The following is a 23921-nucleotide window of genomic DNA, read 5'->3' on the forward strand; positions in this document are numbered from 1 at the left end:
TCAGCTCAAAGTTAAAGTGAAACTAAAGAGAGCAGAGTTAAAGAAAAAAGGCAGATGTCTGATGGGAATATTAGTCATAAAAGTAGCCTGCTAGACAAACTGAAACTTTGACCAGATGTTAGCACTAAATGAAAAGTTATGTAATCACACTAGTCAGTGTTTTTTATATACTTGAACTGAAACAGAGTAGACGGAGTCACTGACTGACTAAAACATTTTTTAGCAGCTAGCCTCCCTGAAAAGTCTTAGTTTTATTTATTTTTGTGTAGAAAATAATGTTTCGTGTGCAGCTTTGTCGTGGTTGTGTGTGTTACATAGGGAAACACTTCAGCACTAAAAAACTGAATGAGTTGATGTCAAAACCATGATGTGCATTATGTGCTATAATGCACAAGAAAGACAGGGTGTTATTGATTTTAAGATATACACAGGTTTCTGCCACTGTGGCTAACTTTTAACAACTCTGAGAAATGCCGGGACTCACTGTCCCCTGTGTTTGGTTCCAAAGGCTGGTAGTGTCTGACCTCCCATTACAGCTTCATAGTTGATCTTGAATGACTTTCTCAGAAAAAATTACAGTGTTACGTGTGCAACCTCTAGTCTTTATGTTAAAATGTAAGGAATAAAATTTTGAAAAATGGTAAAAAAAACCAAGCATATTTTTACAGATGTGTACTAAAATGTTAAAGAGCTGGACTTTCAGTGGATCAACACTCGCTGGATCATGCTGCTGCTGCCACTGCACAAATAAAGGGAAAGTCTTTACAAGCTCAGCATTGATTGCAAATGCAATCTACATTTCTGAATGCTTTTACCACTGTGGCCTGAACTTTGCCCGCTATGTTATCCTGTCATCGGGGTCAGGCAGGGTGATAGGATGTATACTTCAACAGACACACAGCTTTAGAGATCCTTCCCTTGCAGTAGTAGGGCTGACTGAGAGGAGCAGCAGGCTTGTGCAGTGTTATTGTTGGCTGACAAAAGAACATCCCAGATGGCTCGCAGGAGACGAGGCCGTGGTGGCAATGGACAGCACCATCAACAGGCTGTGCACAATCAAAGAGGAGGCCCTCGCAGGGTAAGCCTGCTTCTGTCATTAGCAAAGAGAACCAACTGCACACTGTTTTTCAAATAATAAACAACAGGGAGCCCCACAAGATCCCCGCTTATTTTGTTTTTGTGAATATATTTAGAGGACACTATAATGAAGTGAGGTATATCTCTGCCTTATACTGCATTATTATTTAACATGCTTTGAATATTACTGAGGTAATCTTTTCCACTGTGGTTATATGACTGGGATAAGTTAACCGATTAACTCTGTGGAACAGCATGACTCATGTCTGTAGTAGCAATAATTAATGTCAAAAGGAATTAAAGACTTAACACGAAAACAATAATTATTTATTAGAATTTTAATTCTTACATTTATGTCCGATGTGGAAATATGCTGGCTTGTGCGTCAGTATGTGTATAAGCCATGAAGGCTGAGATCAGAATACAAGACAAAAATTAAGAAGCATAGGAGCATGTTGCTAATGTTTACAAGGTCAAATTAATATTTTGCACTGGTATACTAACCAATCATATATTTGAACACAACTCAAGGAGCAAAAGACACTTAAAAAGAGATCAAGAGTTTAAAGTATATCTTTCAGCACACCAAAGGATAAAGGTGGACATGCAGGCAACACAAAGTCTATAGCATCTTTGAACATCCATGTGCTAAAATTGGTAAAAAAAACCTACCTTGAAGTTATTATCATACAGAGAGGAGGCACAACCTGCAAACTTACCACATCTCATATATTTCTATTATAAGTAATTCACTTAAATGCTTTAATTTTCTAAAGTGTTCCTGTATACTGTCTTACAGTTTCTGTTTTTATGAACCCCAGTGTTTATCAAATGCAACATGACTGTACCAATAACATCCACTTCTGGGCAGAAGTCTGAACACGTGCAAGAGATTGGATAAACTTGAAACACGAGCAGTTAGGAATGAAGCAAGAGGGAACATGTTTCGTCAGTAATTACACATAGTTTTGTGTCATATAATGTATTCTGGCGACCTGTAAAATTTAAATGATTTGGAGAACAGATGACTTTTTGCACCAACTGTATCTGAATGTCTCCATCTGGTCTTTGTGTTCAGACTCCACGGGAGCCAGCAGATTTTGCCAAGTCTACAGGTTTTAAATCTGATATCCCACATGACAAGCTCACCATTGCTCAAGCACGGAGGGGGACACCAGGTTGCACTTATCACCACCTTTTTTAAAAAAAATTCTGAATACACAGGGAAGATAATTCGGAAAAGAAAAGTTAACTCAAGATGTTTTGCTGTGCTGTAATTATCTGATATCAGTTATAAAAAAGTGATTTCATTATCAGCATTGTTACATAACTGCCAGTTATTTTGATGATTCAGGGTTTGATCACAGCTGTGAATCTGACTGAGTGACAAATCAGCAAAATAACGATTAACTAACAATTAAAAGCATCACTGTGTCATTAGAATTCCATATTTGTAACAGCAAAAATATAAACTGCTCCAGTTTTATGTCATGACATGACTGCATTTAAAGACCACCCTTCATGTTTAGCTAACCGCCCCGTGAGAGTCTACGCTGATGGAATCTTTGATCTTTTCCATTCGGGACATGCTCGAGCTCTGATGCAGGCAAAGAATGTGTTCCCAAACACTCATCTTATAGTAGGAGGTAAAGTATGCCTTTCATTCACTCGCCATAGTAACGCATGCACAAAGTAACACTCTGAAAATAGACACAGAAGGCCTCCAAAGAGTCACGTGTACACTGCAGTGAAAAAGCATTTTTCCCCTTCCTGATATCTTTTTTTTTTTTTTGCATATTTGTCACACTCACATGTTTCAGGTCATCAAAGTAATTTTAATATTAAACAAAGACAACTCGAATAAATATAAATGCAGTTATTAAATGATGATTTCATTCAGTAAGTGAAGAACATTCTCCAAACCTTCCTGATTGTGTGTGAAAATACTTCCATTGTTAAATCTTAAAGTAAGTGTGACTAACTAGTGAAAAATTGAAGTATCAGTATGGAAAGATTTACAAAGCCATTTCTAAAGCTTTGGGACTTCAGTGAACCACTGTGAGAGCCATTATACACAAACAGAGAAAACTCGGAAAAGCAGTTGCCCTTCCTAGGAGTGTCCAGCATACCAAAATTAGATCGACAACTCATCCAGGAGGTCACAAAAGACTCCAGAACAACATCTGGGGAAGTGCAGGGTCAAGGCTTAAGGTCAGAGTTCATGATTCAGCAATAAAAAAGAGACATTGAGAGGGTAAAAAAACACTGCTGACCAAAAACAAAACAAAGTTTCATCTCACATTGTGATGATCCCCAAGACTTTTGGAGAAATATTCTGTGCACTGACAAAGGAAATCTTGAACTTTTTGGAAGGTTTGAGTCTTGCTACGTGAGACATGAAACTAACAATTTCATAAAAAGAACATCAACACATGGTAGTGGTAGTGTGATGGTCTAGGGCTGCTTTGCTGCTTCAAGACCTACCTGGAAGACTTGAAGGAACCCTGAATTCTGCTCTCTGCTATCAGTTTCTGCTTCAGCTATCTGAAGGAGAATGTCCATCTATTAGTTTGTTTTCCCGAAGCTCACTTAGGTTATGCAGTAGGACAGTGATCCGAAACAATCCAGCAAGTCCACATCTGTATGGCTAAAAAAACCCAAAATGGAGGTTTTGGACTGACCTAGTCAAAGTTTGAACTTAAATCTGCCGTGGCGTAACGTGAAAGCACTGAAAATCTCTGTGTTCCTAGTGTGCAGCGATGAACTCACTCACAAGTGTAAGGGCTATACGGTGATGACAGAGGACGAACGCTACGAAGCCCTCAGGCACTGCCGTTACGTTGACGAGGTAGTGCGGGATGCACCCTGGAGTCTTACACCAGAATTCCTCGAGAAACATAAGGTCAAAGGTCACACAGTAACTTTAAACACAGCTTCCTATAATGTCATAAAGTGTTAAAGCTATACGGTGTCCAAACTGTCTGTAGACCGTTCTGTTGCATTCATAGATTGACTTTGTGGCCCATGATGATATACCTTACACCTCCGCTGGATCAGAGGACGTCTACAAACACATCAAGGAAGCAGGTGAAAATTCATGCAACGTTAAAATAAATTCTAGTTGTCTTCTTTCTCATAATTAATTACACATATTTAAAGTATTTGTGTGTTCATGTCAGGAATGTTTGTGGCCACTCAGAGGACGGAGGGCATCTCCACATCCGATCTGATCACTCGTATCGTTCGTAATTACGACATGTATGTCAGACGCAACCTGCAAAGAGGCTACACAGCCCGTGAACTAAATGTTGGCTTCATTAATGTAAGAAAATATTTCATTTTTAATCAAACTTAAAAGGAAAAACAAGCTGTAAATACAAAATTAGACACAAATGCACCTTACTTTATTTCAGGAGAAAAAGTACCGGCTCCAGAACCAGGTGGACAAGATGAAAGAGACAGTCCGTACGGTGGAGGAAAAGTCGAAACATTTTGTCTACAGAGTGGAAGAGAAGAGCCAGGACCTCATCCACAAATGGGAAGAGAAGTCACGGGAATTCATTGGCAACTTTCTGGAGCTTTTCGGACCAGATGGAGCATGGGTATGTTCACTTTCACCATAAAAACATCACACACTAACTGTAGCACAAGATTTAATTTCAGTCTTCTTAACTAGAAAAAAGTCTGTGTGTGAGCAAAAACAAGCATGTCTTCATAAACTGAATCACAAGAGGCATTCTTTAAATCACTGCAACAGAACATAGCATTACACACAGTGAAAATCTGATCTGTGTCTGCCCTTGTTTAGCATGCAATTCAGGAGAGAAGTGGCCGTATGCTCCAGGCCCTGTCACCCTACTCTTCGCCCCATGGCTCACCAAGCAGCAGTCCCACCAGAAGACGCTCAGTTTCCACCCCCTCTTCTGCAACTGCCTCCCCACCTTCCTCTCCATCTTCCCACTCTTCAACTAAAAAGGGGAGACGTTCACGCTCGTCACAGAAAGTTGCCTCTATAAACAGCAAGCATGCACAATGAGCTCCTCATTTGTCCTCTTGCAGTCTATTTGCCATTCATTTGGAAGAAACTGTTCTGAAAGGAGGCTATTAATTATAACTAGCAACTAAAAATGAAAATATTTAATTTATTAGGGGTGTATTTAAGTCCAACGTCATATACATAATGTGTGTGTACAGAAAAGAAAAGAAAAACGACATTAAAATTTTGTTTGGATGTCATCTTGTATTATCATTTGTGTTTCTTTCATACAACACTAAATGTAATCGAGCACATGCTCATCTTCAAAAAAATAAAAATATTGAGTGTCGGTGAGGTTCTCCACCTAAAACTGTAATGTACTACACTGAAACATTTGCTTTGTATTGGCCACCTAAGGCAATTTCATGATGGTGTAAGGAAGACTTAATAAATAAAGGTTTAAGCAGTTTTATAGAAATAAAAGAAGTCAGTCACAGAATATATTTATTTAACAATTTCCTTCTTATCACTCTCCCGAAGTAAAAAAAAAAAAAAAAAAAGTAAATAAGAAGTAAAAAAAACCTTAACAATCAAACAAGCCTCTATGAGCGAGCATTTGGCAACATTACGAAGGAAAAACCCTTTTAACAGGAAGAAACCTCCGGTAGAAAAACGATCAGGGAGGGGCACCCTGGGGGGTGAGGGGAATAAGACAGGATAATTGCATTCACCTACATTCGCTTCTTCAGTTCTTTTGTGCACAGTCCATTGCTTTAAATGGCTAACCCCAGGCATTTAAACTCCCGCCTCCCTCTTATTCACACACCGGTCTTGTCCAGCTAGCACCAAGCGAAAAAAAAGAAAACTCAATCAAAAATAGAAAGACAATTAAGGCATCTAGCAAATTAGGAGTGGAGACTAAAATTACTTAATTGCAAACAGGTGGACAGACATCGAGCTCCAAAACAATGGTTAACTGTGCTCCACAACTTCACACAGCATTGTGTTTCTCTGCCCCCAGCTGGACAAAATAATAAATGAACAAACAAATGAAACCTTTGACCTATTCTGTTTGACTTTTTTCTGGTTTACTAAACCTAATGAGTAGCCTAAAATTGCTTGTTTTTTGTTTATTTTCAACATATTCTTACTCATAAATACAAAAGTCTGAGCATATCACGAGGGAACTAACTAGCCAAAGATTGTGAGAGTCATGATTTCCGCTGTTGTGGGTTAACAGGCTGACATGCTTCAATACGCCCTAAGAAGACCTCAACTTTAGCTGCCACTGTGTTTTATTATGATTGTTTCTCTGCTGAGAGGAATGATTACGAACGGTGCGTTAAAAATATACTTAAATTTCACTTTTTGAACAACTAAAACATCCACGTTCCGTTCCTCGTTGCCTGCACTGCGGTGAAGTATCTTGATCCTAATGCATCTTTGACTGGACCATTTAAAAGCCGTGGTTGTGACGTCACCGTCAGCTAATGTCAAACACGGATTAAAGATGGCGCCCTCTCACGCACTAAGGTGCTGTAAACGGGCTCTGAATTGGGTACCTGTCCTGTTTATTAACCTGGTCGTCGGCTGGTCCTATTACGCCTACGTTGTCGAGCTGTGTGTCTGTAAGTGCGCTCACCTTTATAAACGTTTAGCGGCCGCGTGCGTTGACAGTGACAGGGTTTGAAACTTTGATAAGCTAGTTGAAGATTTAAAATCTGGCTTCACACTCCGTAATGCGATGAAACGTTTGGCGAATATTAACACATATTTCTGTCTCTCCTTTTCATGGAAATATTTTACATAAATTGTTTTTTTTTTTTTTCATGACAGCTTCGTTTGTCTACTTTTTTCTTCCCCTCCAGTGAGAGGAAATACTTTTCTCCGTTAATAATTAATCACTCCATTAGGGCAGACGTAATGCGTCAAGTAACGGATATCATAAAAATAGAAAAGTGGAGTGACTGTGAAAGGGTTTGTGTCGTTTGTGTGTTGCTTAATCATGTTAAAACTTTCTGAGTTTACTAGATATATTTACTAGCTGCTATTATTATTATTATTATTATTATTATTATTATTGTTATTATTGTTATTATTATTATTATTGTTATTATTATTATTGTTATTATTATTTTATATAGTTTTGGGGTGTCAATAAATGAGGTTCTTCCGAGCCAGCTTTAAAATCTAGTCCGTGACTTTTTGATGCTATTAGTGTGTATTTATCTGTAATCAAACATATTTTGAGCAGTTTAAAAATGATTTTTCAATATTAAATTTTAACAACTTGTCGTTTCAGGAGAAAAAAAAAGGGAATTTGATTTGTATTTGTTTGTACCCGTTTTGCACATTTAACTTCCAGGAGTGGATTCTGTAATTGTAATTTGAATTCTAGTAAACATAATTTATTTGGCGCGTTCCTGAGTAAGTCCTAAGTGTTTATGCTATTTTTTTCAGCAGTTTTTAATAAGTTGTGTGTCGTGTGATTTGTGATGCTCCCACACACAGACGCTAAGTTAAATAGTTTGATTCAGGCGGGAGCTGATGAGACCAGTATCAGCATGTCTCTGTGTTGCGGCTGTGGTCAGGACAGGGACATCCCTGCTGATGCTTAAACAAAGCTCTCTGTTGTGGGTGGGTCACTGCTGGCCGTGCCAGGCTGCTGCAACATGGTGTGAGGAAGAGAAAGAGAAGTGGGGGATGTGTAGTCATGTATTACTCCTAACTAATATATACACATATACTTTACCTTCTTCCTATAGATACAATCCCAAATAATGCTGAACGAAGTAAGTATTGCCCTCACACACACACACACACACACACACTCACTCATATTTGATACTGTTATTTCTCTCCCGCTAAGGATCCTTCTTTTCTTTTTTTTCTACAACAGTCAGCTACTTGGTTATCTTTCACATTTTCCTCGCCATGTTCATATGGGCTTACTGGAAAACTATCTGGTCCAAACCAGCCAATCCCTCAAAAGCAGTAAGTTTGCTTCTGTCACACTCCTCACTTAGCAGAAGAGAGGAAATAAACAAAACACTGATCACTGAACACTTTTCTTTTTCTGTTGTCAGTTCAGTCTACCCAGGGCAGAGAAGGAGCTGTATGAGAGAGAAGAGCGAGCTGAGGCCCAACAAGAGATCCTGAAGAAAGTGGCGAGGAATTTACCCGTGTACACACGCACAGCTGGAGGAGGTATGGCTTTAGATACAGTGTAGTAAGTGACTGTGCTTTGTTTTGTTTTACACACCGTCAGGGAAAACTCTGTTAGCAAAATGTTGCTCTGAAAAAAGAGGAAGTGCACAAAAGTTTTCATCATCAGCCATCAACATTGCAAAAGCATTACAAATGACAATCACATGTCTTCTCTGGTTGTTTCTCAGTTTAATACATACTAGGCTCGTCTGTGCTGTGTTTATGGAAAAGCCTGTGTCAGGAGGGTTAATTAGACTCAGGTGCACCTTGCTTTCTCTTCTGGCTCCCCTGCTAATTAAAAGTCAGGATGTGACCCGCTTGTATTCACAGGGGGATTTAATGAATATGCTTTAAGAATATCCAGCAGGTATATAGTTAATTTTTTTTCTTCTCTCTCTCTCTAGCCATCAGATACTGCGACTTCTGTCAGGTAATCAAGCCTGATCGCTGCCATCACTGCTCAACCTGTGAAATGTGAGTCCTCTCTAAGTGTCCACACTTTATCAACACATTCCTGAATAAGATCTTCTTAAAACATCCACCCTAAAGTAGTTTCTTCTTCTGGCAATAGAAATTCAGGAAACGTTACAGAATAATTTCAAATTTTGTTTTTTAGTAAAGTGATAATATGGAAAACTAATATCTTAATAAGGGTTTATCAAATGTGTTGTTTTTGTTTACTGGGTCAGTGAAAAGATCAATATGTTGGTATATACTGGATGGTACTGATAGGATGCACATTGTGCTTCTTGCTTTTTTTTCAAGGTGTGTGCTGAAAATGGACCATCACTGCCCCTGGTATGATATTCTGTTTTTACTTTGCGATTAAACTTCTTTGTTTAAATTCTTGAACATTAATTGAACATTAGTCTTATTACTGTTGTTAATATTACTATCAAACCCCACTTTGCAGTGCATAGTGGGAGATTGGGAATATACACAGTGTTGGGAAGGTTACTTTTAAAATGTATTCCACTACAGATTACAGAATACATGCCCCAAAATGTATTTTGTAACGTATTCCGTTACTCAATGAGTGTAACGTATTCTGAATACTTTGGATTACTTAATATATTATCGTGCTTTTTACAACTACATGAATGTCCTATTGCTGTGTGATTTATTACTTTTACTGAAGGTTATTCGCCATACCAATTCCAATACCAACTAGATTTTTAAATCTTAATATAAAATGAGTAACAGTAGGGTGGACGTGTAAGGCTGCACTTTTTGCAGCGATCTCTTATAGAAACTATTCCGCGCGTATATAAAACAGGTCCGCGGCTCCGAACCGTAAAGGTGTAAAACCGTACAGGGACCTCTGGCTAATATGTTGGGCTCGTAGCCGAAAACTAGCTTTACTTTGTTGTCTGGGTCACCTTTGCTAGCAAGAGACAGAGAGAGGCGTTGAAAGGCTGCTCCAACTTATTGTTTCAGAGGAAAACACGAACACAGTGTACAGTCGAGTCTTAATGGCTTACTTACAACTGGGCTTGTCACCCACTCTTTTTGGCTGCAGTGGTTATTATTATATTTACACGCTTCCATCTCTCGTTTGTGGTCGGTGACAACTCGTACTTTTCAACTCTTTTTCTCCCTCCTCGCGCTCCCAGACACATAACGGGTATGGCAGTCCATTCTCCCTGCAGCACGGACTACACTGTCCATGAGGCTACATTCTTTAGGGCTATGCCTGTAACACTCTGCCTATTGCCTTCATATTAAATAATTTTTGTGAATAATTAAAAAAAAAAAAAAATTCTTCACGTCATTATGCGGGCTGCAAGTAGGGGTGACATGGGCCGCGAGATTGAGACACAGACATTAGAGCCACTTGATGTGTGTTTTGTTTGGGTTTTCACCAGCGTGGAAACCAAAAATGGAGAGGGCATAGCCTTATGAAACAGGAAAATACCGCAGTGTAATCCATTCATTTCAACAAAGTAACTGTATTCTGAATATCACCTATTAAACGGTAACTGTAATGGAATACAGTTACTCATATTTTGTATTTTAAATGCGTAACAGTGGTACATGTATTCCGTTACTCCCCAACACTGAATATACATACTCTATGATCATTATGGTATGACACTATGATATGTTGTATTGTGACACAACAGTCTAATTTGAGATTTGGTGCTCAATAAAACAGTCAAATTTGCAAATATATATGATTACTGGGTTTGTATAAAGTATTTGTATAACTCATATAGATGTTGGTACATCACAGTGCCCTGGGCAATGTTTATGCAAAGGTTGGGTCCACTAGGAGAAATTGGGGGAGGAAAAAAAGATGGACATACATACATAATCTCAGCTATATTTTCCATGGCTATTGTCATAATGTTATTCAGCACCCCCTTTCTTTTTTTTTTTTTTTTTCTCCTTCCTGTTGTTGTGGTGTCATCTTCTTTCAGGGTGAATAACTGTGTTGGATTCTCAAACTACAAGTACTTTGTCCTGTTTTTGTCCTATGCGTCACTCTACTGTGTAGTGATTTGTGCAACAGTCATCCAGTATTTCATCAAATTCTGGACCGTAAGTACATGAACCTCCTCATGGTGTTTGCATGACATTTAGTGGTGTGAACACCACGTGTATCAGTATCAACCTGTTGCTATTTTTAGGGGATTCTCTGCAGCACACTTTACACAAGACAGTGGGTCCTGTCACATAGTCCAGCAGTGAAACAGTATTTTATTTCCATGCAAGACTTTGTTGTACTGAGGAAACAAAGTAGTATCAATTTGTTTCATTTTCCACATAATATGACTCAGGGCTGTCACGATTAATCAGCTAAAAGTGTGTTTTGTTTTTTCCCTTCATTCTAAAGAAACAGCTGCCTGACACCCACGCCAAATTCCATATCTTGTTTCTGTTCTTTGTGGCGGCCTTGTTCTTCATCAGCATCGTGTCACTTCTCGGATACCATCTGTGGCTCGTGGGAAAGAACAGGACCACTATAGGTAAATTAATACTATAAATACATACTTTGTTTAATTCCACTTCTACAAAAATCACCACTGGCTAACTCTTGTTGTTTTTTGTTTGTTTGTTTTCCCTCCATTTTTAGAGGCTTTTAGGGCTCCTTTTTTCACAAATGGGCCGGATAAAAATGGGTTTTCTCTGGGATTTAGCAGAAATGTAGCTGAGGTGTTTGGAGACCAGGCAAAGTACTGGTTTTTCCCTGTTTTCTCAAGGTGAGTCTACTCACATTTGATATGCTTTGTCACTAAAAATGGATCATCTGATAAGTTCCATAAATGGTCACTAACAAAATGGATCACAGAGTCAAAATGAGGGGGCAAAAGCTGATGCACGCCCAAACTTTCACCCACTTCATATCAGTCAGAATAAATGATGTACGCATACAGATGGTGTTAGTGCATGCCTACTCAGTATGGGAGGGTAATTGGTTTTGTACTAACAGACCTATCCAGCTTTTTTTAATTAAAGTTACGTTCATGGAGTGTCAGAAATATATTTAAAAACAAAAAAAACAATGTGAAGATTTATTTATTTTTTTTCTGTATTTTCAGTCAGGGAGATGGGCATTCCTTTGTCACCAGATTGGTACAGATAGATCCTGAGCAAGCAAACAGTGTCCTCCAGCAGAATGGCAAAGGGTAAGTTTTCTATTTCTTTCAAATCTTTCATATCAGAGGCTTCAATTTTATTTACTTTGAATTAATTTCTGTTTGACTTTAATTGTAGTCCTGCTGATGGAGAAGCTAACCCGCATGTCCTCAGCAATAATGTTCAGCACACAGAAGATGGCAGCAAAGAGAAAATGAGTATGTTACTAATGCCCTTTCTCACAATTTCATGCTTTTGTGTCCTAATTGCTTTTGTTTGTGCTCAATAAACAACCCATCCTGAGACATCTTTTGTGCACACTGTTTCCTTTTAGATGGCGGACAGACTGTCTCTGTGACAATAGAGAAGGAGCAGTAGACAACATATCTCAACTACGATGCCTTAAACCAGGAGTATCATCACCTCAACGGGAGTCATCCTAGACCTTCATTTTAAGCTTTGATGCAGCCTCAAACCACATGTTTTGTATTTGGTTTTATTACATGGACCATTCCTCATCCAGCGTGCTTTGAAAGAGCACAGCAACAATATTGCTATCATGTAGAAAGAGCCTCTACAGCGACCTCATAGACTGCACCAGTCTGAAGCAGAAGAGATTCAGGGAAGGAGATGTCTTTAAGATAAACCAAAGACATTCAAATAATCCTCAAAATGTGGGAGCCAATGTTTGTCTGTTTTATGTTTAAGATTTCATCTAGAGAGTCATCCTTTATCAGTATTAATCAACCCCTTAATCACTAATTGCAGAGCAAAAGGTTTGTACGTTGATTTTCATCCGAAATAGTGTGTGTGTGTGTGTGTGTGTGTGTGTGTCTTATAAGGTGAACTTCAAGCACAGTGCAATTAGCAGCAGTCTGTTATCAGATGGTCTCAAATTTAGTTTACATATTTGTAAATATTTGAAGGTCTTTCTGTTTACACTTTAAAATATTTATTTTTCATTTCATAATATATTTGATAGGAAAAACATAAAGATGATAAATGCTAAAACTTAGATGACCAAATCCAGTTTAATGCTTGTTGAAATGGTTTAATCTCAATCCGGATACTTGAAAGCCAACAGGTCTCCCATAATTCCAAGATGATCAGGTAGATTTTTCATTGCACTATAATTATCTGTAATTTGTCCTGTTTTATAAATTAATTGCTTTGTCTTTCTATGTATTTATTTGTAAATCACATTTTATTTATTTTCAAAAAGACATTAATACAAGTGATTTCCTTCTTCATCTACAGAACTAACATCCTTTGTATTTCTATATTAACATGAATCTATTTGAAGTGTCTTCTGTTTGTGTCCACCACTTTCAAAGAAATTTAAGTTTCAAAAGCACAGAACATAAAAAAAACCTACAATAAAAGAAAAAAAAAAAGTCATAAAGAACAGGCAATTATGTCCTTGAGCCTAAAGCTCGATAGAAGTGGAGTTTATACCAGTGATCCAAAGGTGTCACAACCTTTCTTCACTCTTTACTGCCCGCTCTTGTTTCCTTATATTACCTTCCTTTTGGAGTATGTGATGTGTAGCACAATAAAACATGATTGACTGATTTTACTTTTAGCCTACATGATTAGTGACTCACAGAAGTTCAATGACCGATGTCAGTGAACTTAACAACAGGCACCTGGAGCTGCTGCCTGTTTGAAAAAACAATGCTTTTTTTTTTTTTTTTTTATTATGAAATTGTTCGTGCTGCTTAATGATTGCTATGTAACAATAAATGTAATACAACTATACATCCCTATTCTTTAACAAATGTGTGATTTGTTTTTGTCAAAAATGTGATTTTAAAATGTTCCCTTGACTGAGGAACAACTCTGCAGATGACTGAACTTGTGGACCTTAAGTGCTTAATGGCTTTGCCTTTGCCATTGAAATCTATACCTGAGCAGTGCCTTTATATTGGGGGGTCTGTCATATTTGTACCGGAAATATGAACAAAAAAAAAGAATTAGTGATCATTTTGCTGTTAGCTTATCTGTCGATAAATATATGTATCTTGACAAAATCCTCCAAGTACTCACATGTGGCACCGTTGTTATCTCAGTTACACTGGCTTCCTGTTGAATTTAGAGTCAATTTTAAGATCCTGGTCTTGACTTACAGAGCTGTGCACGGACTGGCACCAGCCTACATCTTTGATCTGCTACATCCCTATGTCCCCAGCAGGTCCCTGAGGTCATCTGATCAGGGCTTACTTGCTATAAAACAGACTAAGAGGAGAAATAAGGGTGACAGAGCTTTTGCCACTGTGGCCCTGAGACTGGAACTCTCTCCCCCAAACATTAGGAACTGTGGACTCGGTAGCTGTTTTTAAAAAACAACTCAAAACTCACCTTTTTAAAACTGCTTTTGGTTAATTTTTTGCCTGTTTTATTTTGTCTTTTTTAAATCTTCTTATGACTTGTAATCTTATGTGCAGCACTTTCTGATTCTGTCTTGAAAGGTGCTATATAAATAAAAATTTTATTTTTTATTTATTTTACTAAAATTCTCGGATAAATTCTAATCTCAGTGACCTTGACCATTAAGGTCAGAGGTCAAGTGTTCTAAAAATCTTGTGAATGCGATAACTTGTGAACAAGGTAACGTAAGATTTCGAAACTCAAGCCATAGGTCAGGGGCGTCCAACTCCAGGCCTCAAGGGCCGGTGTCCAGCAGATTTTAGATGTGTTATTGATCCAACACAGCTGACTTAAATGGCTAAATGACCTCCTCAACATGTCCTGAATTTCTCCAGAGGCCTGGTAATTAAATAATCATTTGATTCAGGTGTGTTGACCCAGGGTGATATTTGCAGGGCACCGGCCCTTGAGGCCTGGAGTTGGACACCCCTGCCATAGGTACATCTACTAGGAGGCTGAGTGGTACTGCCCACCGCCACCAGTTTTTTAAGACTCTGCATTAGCATGTTGGCCAAGGCCGTGTTTTTTAAAGCCAGAAGTGAGCATACTTGGATGAAAGTTATCAATTAATGCTAGCAATCTACAAGCACAGAAACCAGCAATTCAATGCTTGATAGTACCCTTACTACGAGTATAATGTAAAAAATACCTTTCTATCTGTTTTTTTTTTCTTTGCTGGAAAACAACTCCTAGACCACGAGGAGTTGAGAAACCAAATTTGGCAAACAGGCACATCTTAGGCCTCTGAAGGTTTCATCAAAATCAGACATCATGACATTCACGATGACCTGAGGTTAACCTTTATGCATTTACAGGACCATATAAGAAAAGACTAAATGAAAAGTGTTACACATAATACGTATCTAAATCTCTACAAAGTCCTATAAATAATTTAATAACAAATGCGCTTTAAATAGTTACACATATTGGGACATAAACCACAGGCTTGGGAGAAAGTGATGTGGTCAGATTAAATAAAAAACTAGCTCTGACATCAACTTGCCTCTGTGCTTGCCAAAAAGGGTTTCTCCACCATGTACTAAGACAAGTTACGCTTGCACAGCTCAGTGGCAAGCAAACCAATTTAAAACTTTCATGTAATGTGTTTTTTCTGGACATTTTATATTTGATATTCTGTTTCTCACCATAAAAATTACAAACTGTTCAGTTTTTTGGGTTTTTTTTATAACTGAACAAACTTACAACTTCAGCAGGGAATGAAGTAATCATTTACCCCACTGTAAGCTGTGAGCAGTTCTAAGGTTTTCTACACAGGTAGTGTGGCCAGTTCCCTTCTGCTTTCTCACCTTCCACAAACTATCACTTAATGCCCCTCCGGTGGTCCACCTTGGGCTCTCGCACTCTGGGGCCTCTGGATGTCTGGAGCCTGGATCTCCTCCATGCCTGCTTCATGCCCTGGGGGACAGGGCTATGGCTCTCTACACCCTCTAGCAGACCATTACATGGGGAAACCTTTTGAATACAAGCACGCTGATCCACACAGGTGTGCACACGGGTGTTCACTGTTCATAGACATAAACTACACCTTTATTGGCTGCTATTTCCAAGCACATTGTGCGCTGTTGGTCCTGCTTGCTACACAACAACATTCAATATTTAGAACTTACTGCTGTTTACACTTAGCTAGATTAACGTGATGGTGTTGTGTTTAGTATGTTGCTCTGTTTTTTTGCTTGTTTTCTCTTCTTTTTCTCTCAGCAGGTGATCCAGGAGTTTTTTTTCTCTTCTTTCTCTTTTTAAGTGCCCTTTCTCACTGTCCCTCTTCCCTTCTGTTTTTCTTTTCCTTCATCTTTCTTTCTCCCTTTCCTATCCCTCAGTCATGTCTGTCCCGTCTGTAACAACTGAAAATAAAATAAAATAAATAATAACAACAAAGGTTGATCAAATGGACCAATACGGCAAGGCCGTGATGATCCATTTGGCAAAGTAAATCCATTGGGTATCCTTGGTGGTCTTCAGACAACAATTCTGCCGACTAAAGAACCAAATGGGACAGGCAAAAAAAAACAAACTATCACTTAATGCTCCAAAATATCAACTAAACTCAATAAAGAGTCCAAAACAAATGTATGTAGATTCACAATTACAATACCAATCACAGACCAACAAACACAGCATAAGCTGTTCATCCTTTTAACTTTTCCCACGTTCTCTAAGTGTGTAATTTCTTTTTTTTCAGACAGACTTTCAGATCTGCCTTTTTAACCACTGTGGCAGTAAAATATTTTATAGAAGAATTTCATAAATCTTGTGTTTTATTTTACCTCTGGTGGGTGTTGAAATTTTGGCATTTCCATGGCACTGTGTGTGCTGTTGTACAATAAACAGGTGAAATGTGTGTATTCGAGATGAATCAAGATTGTGAGCATCATTTTTTTCCTTCTTGCAAAAGAAATATGATGACATGGGGAAAAAAACTAGACAATTATTAGCCAGAGACAGTTGAGCGACCACAGTGCCATTCACCTCTCTGTAATAGAATAACAGATAAAGTTTAATAGTCTCACCACCAACATTTGAACCCTCTGGAATTTTTCTAGGTAATAGATCTGAAAAGCCTATGCAGGATTTTCAACTTTAAACGTTTCTCATTAGTTTTTCTCTGCTCCCATTCATGCCGTACTGGTTTTCTTTAGTAGTATTATATATAGTACTGTGGAAAAGGTTAAAAAAGAATCACTTTGCATTTTGGAGCACTGGATAGAAGCTCAGATAAAATGTTCCTATGGCTTCATAGATTTCTGCGTAACATACCCGACCATAGCTGAGCCTAAACTTTCATACCAGAAAGCCAAACTGAGACTGAAGTAATGAAAACTAACCTTTAAAGCAATAGTTTAACGTTGAAATACTGTAAATTAGCCGAGAATCAAAACCTATAGCTCACAGCTCACGTTATGCACTGAGAAGCAAATAACACACCCTGCCAAAGTTCACTTTTCCTGACGCACAATGAATCTCAGCCTTTCACTAAAACTCTGACCTTTGTGTTTTTTAATTACAGTCACTTAAGCCTGTGAATAAATGCATGACCAGTTGCTCATGCGTTCTCATAAAGTTGCCTGCCACTTCTTATCCCACCTTCACTTCTTCAGAATCCCTTAAGTGCAAGGTACTCAGCTCTCTGTTGAAGACTCTGGAATGTAAAGGGGAAGCAGGTTTTACTTTTATGACTGCAACACTATTTATATTTTTTAAAATTTTACTCTTGTTAATATTTGTTAGTCTATTTTTAGTCTATTTTTTAAGACAAGCGTCTGCCTACCATGGAAGCTCTAAATGGAACCATTGATCCAGCTTGTCTGAAGGGTCGTCCACTGGCTATTGACATGCTCAACCGTAAGTTATACACACTACTATATTCATTTAGATTTTAACCTGAAGAAAGTCTGATTCATGCTGTTTCTATGTGTTTTTTTCTTTTTAAATCAGAGCTAGATACATTTGGCTATTGCCTGTACTTCATGCTCACCTTGATGTCCTGTGTCTCCCTGCTTGTGTACCTGGAACAGTGTGCCTATATTTACAAAAAACTACCCTACCCCAAGAAGACCTTGGTCATTTGGGTAAACGGTGCAGCACCAGTGAGTATTCAGGCCTGCTTAAGTTTTATAACATGCCACTGATTGTAAAACAAATATGATTGCAACCATTAACAAGTTTCAACAACTTGTTAATGGAGAAAGTAAGCCACAGTACATTAACAGACGTCTTCAAATGCTATAAGCGTTGCAGCTGCATGTTTTTAAACACAACAATTTTACCGTTTCAGGTCATTTCCACCATGTCATGCTTAGCTATGTGGATCCCGAGGGCATTTATGATTACAGACCTGACATCTAACAGGTGAGTTTTCCTTCAACTACACTTGCAAAACATTTCCCAGTGTAGTCAGTGTTTTTGTTTTTGTTTTTGTTTTTGTCATCTCCATATTGTTATAATACAGTTTAACAGTTTAATGAATTATTACACACGACGGGTCAAAACTCCTACTTTGCACAAAATAACAGAGAAAAAGAAAACGCCATTGAGCCATTTGATCCACTCTGAAATGGCACCAAAAGATAAATATGAAAAACTGAACATACAGACACTTTTTTCAAACGTTAGTTCAACAAAAGTATCTGCTGATCTAATGTGATCCTTGGGAAAAGTAAGTAAACTCTTTACTGGAAACTTTTTGATAGTGTTTGGCATAATTAGTCTCCATCAGACTTTTTCTTCCATGGAAGTTAGATTGAAATCTGAGCTGTGACTTGGCTTTTCCACTTGCTTTCTTTTGGGGTTTTTAATCTGTTCCCTGGTCGATGTATTAGTGTGCAAAGATTTTTATCCTGTTGAAAGACCAGCTTTTAGTTTAAATTTCAGCTTGCCTCACATTAGCTTGAAAGAATCTTTGATATAATGCAGAATTTATAAATGCATTAAAAACAGCCAGCTGTCCTGTCCCTGAGGCAACAGGACAAATCCAGACCAGATGAACATGCAGCACCATACATCACATTTCTGATGTGAGCCTGCTCTTGAGAAACAGCCATTAGCCTAATCCTTTTTTGTTTGTTTGTTTTACTGTGGCTGAGTTATTACTTATTTCAAAAGGGCTTGGTGGTTGCATTTATGCTAATTGAAAAAACTTAGCAAATGTTTGTTTGGGACATTAAAGGCTTGGCCTCCCATGCAGGTCAGATTTCTTCAATTTCTGAATTTGGATGCATGGAACTTTTGGATACTTTGCATTAACCTGGCATCAACAAATATATCTATATCTATATTTACCATCATGCAAGTTGTTTCTAATGCTTACTTTGGTGAGGCATTCTGTACAAAAACAGTCAGCAGATGCCAGCATCTGAACAGGGACTCAAACCACCAACTTGCAGCTTATAAGCTGGTGGCTCTAACAGCTGGTCTTTGTCTCAGTCAAGTTGTCCACTGTGAATTTTTAGCTGCCTGCACAAACATAGCAGGTTAGATCAGGCACACATTTCACACTACTATAAATACATTTTTGAATTTTTCTACCTGTGATGGTTACGTTCATTTGATGTTTTATGAGATTTGCATAATTAACAATACATAACAGCACAGCTTAGACGTGTATTGAGTTACCTCTTTCCTTACAGTTATTTTGCAGTTGTGATTTACAAGATCTTGCTTCTGTTGATTGAGGAGTTGGGGGGCAGCAATGCCTTTTTGGAGAAGTTCTCTGGTAAACCCTTTTGGATCAGCACAGGACCCTGCTGCTGCTGTTGTCCATGTTTACCCGACGTCCCCATGTCAAGGTAAAGAGTCAATAAAGAGAGTCTGCATATCAATGTGCTGGCGCTAGCTCAAGCCTGTGTCAGATTTCCATATCATATATTCTGTCATTCTGCATTGACTGCACATTACCTTATCATGGTACACATGTGTAATGTTAGTCTGTCTCTGGACTGGGTTTATTCAGGCGAATGTTATTCCTGCTGAAGTTAGGCTCTCTTCAGTATGCAATCCTGAAAACGGTGTTCACTGTCCTGTCTATAGTACTGTGGACCAATGGCAACTATGATCCTACTAATGTAAGTATTTGAAATGGTTCTCTACATATCTGAGTGGACTAAAATAGATGTGCGTTAAATTAAAACATATTTCTATAAGATTCATATAAATGTGTGTGTTTCTTTTTTTCAGCTAGGAATCTATGGTATAACCCTTTGGATTAGCCTATTTGTTGGTGTTCTAACCATCATCTCCCTTTGGCCTGTTGCCATTGTCTTCATGAACATGAACCGCTATCTACGCCCACTCAGGATTATACCAAAGTATGCAATGTACCAAGTGAGTCAACAGCTGTAATACCAGATGCTAAGGTGCTTCACATGTGTTGGGGGTAACTCCTGAAGCTGACTTAACACAGCTAATTTTCTTGTGATGAGTTAAACCGCTCAATTTGTGAAGAGAAATCAAAAGCTAATTTCCTCTATCAGAGAACAGGGATACCATGCCAGCATTGATGCTTTTGACATTGTGAAAACTCAAATAGGCTGAAAATGTGAAAACATAAAAAACCCATAAGTGACCAACAAATTTGACTGAACTCCAGAGACCAGCACTACGAAGCGGGAGTTTGTCTTATTCGGATAACTTCAGAGTTAATCCTCGATTTTCCGTACTCCAAAGGTGGTTCACTTCTTACCTGTGTATATCACCTTTTTAACCTAACCTCGTGAAACTAAAAGGCTTCAGAGCAGCTTAGGTCCTAGATTAGCTATCAACAGGTATGAAATCACTGCCCGATGACCAATCCATTCTCCAGAAAATGGTGTAACAGCTCCCTAAAGGTCCCTTGAACTCATAACCAGCGTTGCGTGAGGACGATCTGATATCCTCGTGTTGGCGTTGTTCCCACATCATCATAATTAATGTTTTTCCAGGGTCCACATTACAAGTGACCAATCACCTTCTTGTGACGTCATACTTTTGCGACTTCGAAAAATACCCGCCTTCAAAAACAAATGTTCTTCGAGAAACCGCCTTTTGTCCGCAGATCCAGCAATTTGAATTCCACTCAAGATACTTTTCTTTAATAAACAGTAAGCATTATACATATATTTTCCTTGAAATGGCTGAAATGGATAGCTGTTTGTTTGCTAGTGATAGGCTACTTGCGAACCAGGACAAATTTACAAATTTGTCCTGGACCATCGTGTTAATGTTTTCCTGGGCCATCGTGTTAATGTTTTCCCTGGGCCATCGTGTTAATGTTGTCCCTGGCACACGATGTCCCAGGGACAACAATTACACGGTGTCCCTGCAATTTTGCCTGACCCAACCCCCGGGCCACGAAACACCAAAAAAGTTGGGGAACGCTGGTCTAGAGAACACTGGTTAGCTAATGCTGTCGTCAAGTAGCCTATCACTAGCAAACAAACAGCAAGCCAAGTGAGGAACATATGTATAATGCTTACCGTTTAAAAAGTATCCTAAAAGGACTTCAAATTCGGCGGACAGGCGTCGGTTTCTCGCAAGTGAAGCGGAGCGCTGGATTGACAGACAGAGGCGGGCACAAGTGAAGAAAATTTGTTTTAAGGTGGGTATTTCGAAGTCGCAGAAGTATGATGTCACAAGAAGGTGATTGATCACTTGCGATGTTGAACCTGGAACAACATTTATTATGATGATGTGGGAACAACGCCAACACGAGGATATCAGATCGTCTGTTGCGTGACTAATTATCCTGAATGCTGATGTAGGGTTTGTTGAACAGATGGATACACTGGGGATGCTGAACTTGCTTCATAGTACGGGGCTCTGGTGTTTTTTGGGTAGATCATACACCACTACTGCAGTTAATTAATTAGTAATAATTTCTCAAATCTGGCTCTCTCCCATGTGTGTCATTGGATCTATCGCCCTCTGCTTTCCTCTCTTTCCCTTCACCCCAAACAGTCGTGGCAGACGGCTGCCTCTCCCTGACTTTGGTTCAGACATTTCTCCCTGTAAAACTGAACTGAACTTAGTATTTTGCAAATGCCAAAGCCAGTAATGCAATACCAACAGCCATGACCTAAATCATATATTTAAAGAAAATGACTGGAACATGCACCAAGATTTAATGGAGTTATCCTTTGCCTGTGCTTCACCAGCCTGTCCACCAACTTTCAATGAAAATCAGCCTAGTAGACATGCTACACAATCAGCATGACCACTGTGTAAATGTTACATTGTTTTTATCCTTAGTTAACACTTGTATTGAGCCAGCTGCAGACATCGATCATTAACATCGTGGCCTTGTACGGAAACATCACCTGTGCTCCTCCATTAAGCTCTCAAGCCCGTGGAACCAGTAAGAAACATTTCTAAACGCCTTTCAGATATGCACAACTGATGTGAAATGAAACTGCCCAACACTGATTTATTGTTGTTTTTGTGTGTGTGTCCCGCAGTGCTTAATCAGCAGATACTGATCATGGAGATGTTCATCATCACCCTGGTCAATCGATTTTTGTACCGCCGCACATATGAGGCAGTTGAGACACATGACAGTGAAGAGAACACCACAGCGCTGCCAGAGGCTACTCTCATGGAGCATGATGTCTAAAAAAGGACAGTGAATCACTGTGTATCACTGCTCTTTAACTATGTAAATGATTATGTAAGTTAAGAGATCATAAAGTAGTCTAACATTTTACCTCATTTAAGGAAAGGAGAGAGAAATGCCTTTGTTTTACTGGATTCATAAGCACTCTTTGCATTACTTTCAGCCCTGTATCTTTGTACTTTTTCCACGGATATATGTCAATCTCTTTCTGAGTTCTGATGTTTATGCATGATAATAGATAGATAGATTCTGGGTACTGAAAGTTTTAAGTTATGCAGACAGAAATACCAACAAGGAAAATCTCTTAATTTGACTGACTTACATTAGTTATAGTAGAATTGTTGTTTCTTGCAGATGATTAGATGTAAACGGTTCTGTGCAGGACATTTTCTTGGCCATTAGATGCGCCTCATATCGCATTTATGATAAAGAAATGCCAGTAGTATCAATCTTCTCTTGTCGTAAGTCTCTGCAAACATGTATGCAGCAGTGTTGGTCAAGTTACTTGAAAAAAGTAATCAGTAACTAATTACTGATTACTTCCCCAAAAAAGTAATCCCGTTACTTTACTGATTACTTATTTTCAAAAGTAATTAATTACTTAGTTACTTAGTTACTTTTTAAAAACACGATTTACAACCTGAATAGGTGATAAAGCGATAGATCTGTCAGCCCAAATCTACTTTTTCTGCATAATCCATCATACAAAATGTAATCAAATGGAAAAGTCTCTTTTTAAAACTTGTTTTATTAGTTTTAAGCTTTTAACTTTATGCATCAAGCAAAAATTAAATTATATGCACCATTCTCTGACTTGAAGAAATTAGTTTAACATTTAAACCTAATTTCTGCACATTCCAGCACATGAAATAAAATATTTTTTGTTTTTACACTCAGTCTTTCAAATAGATGCAAGTAAAACACAGCAGAAAATAAATAAAATCAAAGACTAGCGGTCCTGTTGCTCTATTTTCACCTGTAAAGCAGGAGTGGCGTAGGCGTAGGTTTACCCTGGTGCAGGTGAGCCGCAGCGGTCAGTTGAAGAATCCGCGAGTTTCTCTGTGAATTTCCCAGTACGTCGTTGCGCACTCGGAGCTTGTTTAGGGGGGGGTTTCGGTGTAAAAAGAAGTTTTCTTCCCACGCACAACGGACACTAATGTTTTTGTCACTTTTTATGGAATCAAACTCAAAATAAGGTCAGTACTTCCACGCTTTAAACGCTGCACGCTCATACTCTCTCCCGCACTCGATATATGATCCATTGTTGATCAGCACACAGCTGTTGTTGTCACGGACGTCGCACTCGCTTACGTCACTGTCATGAGACATTCTCGCAAAAAAATCACGTTTTAGTAACGCAGTAACGCAGCGTTCCTACGGCAAAGTAACGGTAATCTAATTACCGTTTTTGCAATAGTAATCCCTTACTTTACTCGTTACTTGAAAAAAGTAATCAGATTACAGTAACGCGTTACTGGTATGCAGTGTATCTTTGTATGCAGTTTCTTTTTTAAAGAAGTTTTACCATTTTTTTAGACAATACTGGAACTTTTT

The 23921-nt window shown here is 38.5% G+C and overlaps 3 protein-coding genes across 3 annotated transcripts; all 3 read left to right on the top strand.

Moving 5' to 3' along the window:
- The first annotated feature begins 896 nt into the window (after positions 1–896).
- On the top strand, positions 897–5270 carry LOC146379032 (choline-phosphate cytidylyltransferase B-like). The gene is made up of 8 exons (XM_084941257.1): positions 897–1078; positions 2156–2255; positions 2607–2723; positions 3828–3979; positions 4086–4164; positions 4257–4399; positions 4491–4679; positions 4886–5270. Exons 1-8 carry the CDS (start codon positions 995–997, stop codon positions 5111–5113), a joined length of 1092 nt encoding a protein of 363 aa, XP_084797383.1. The 5' UTR covers positions 897–994; the 3' UTR covers positions 5114–5270.
- A 1257-nt stretch (positions 5271–6527) lies between these two features.
- LOC146379033 (palmitoyltransferase ZDHHC20-A-like) lies at positions 6528–13605 on the top strand. The gene is made up of 12 exons (XM_084942282.1): positions 6528–6681; positions 7819–7845; positions 7953–8047; positions 8140–8260; positions 8665–8734; positions 9026–9058; positions 10681–10801; positions 11097–11229; positions 11337–11463; positions 11803–11889; positions 11978–12057; positions 12174–13605. Exons 1-12 carry the CDS (start codon positions 6564–6566, stop codon positions 12215–12217), a joined length of 1056 nt encoding a protein of 351 aa, XP_084798408.1. The 5' UTR covers positions 6528–6563; the 3' UTR covers positions 12218–13605.
- A 3945-nt stretch (positions 13606–17550) lies between these two features.
- Positions 17551–22367, top strand: LOC146379034 (organic solute transporter subunit alpha-like). The gene is made up of 8 exons (XM_084942288.1): positions 17551–17626; positions 17720–17871; positions 18060–18133; positions 19411–19569; positions 19734–19845; positions 19958–20104; positions 22007–22112; positions 22213–22367. Exons 1-8 carry the CDS (start codon positions 17554–17556, stop codon positions 22365–22367), a joined length of 978 nt encoding a protein of 325 aa, XP_084798414.1. The 5' UTR covers positions 17551–17553.
- The last annotated feature ends 1554 nt before the right edge of the window (positions 22368–23921 follow it).

Source organism: Perissodus microlepis, chromosome 10 (genome assembly GCF_051167445.1).
Source record: "Perissodus microlepis isolate ML-2025 ecotype Zambia chromosome 10, ASM5116744v1, whole genome shotgun sequence".
Classification (NCBI taxonomy): domain Eukaryota; kingdom Metazoa; phylum Chordata; class Actinopteri; order Cichliformes; family Cichlidae; genus Perissodus; species Perissodus microlepis.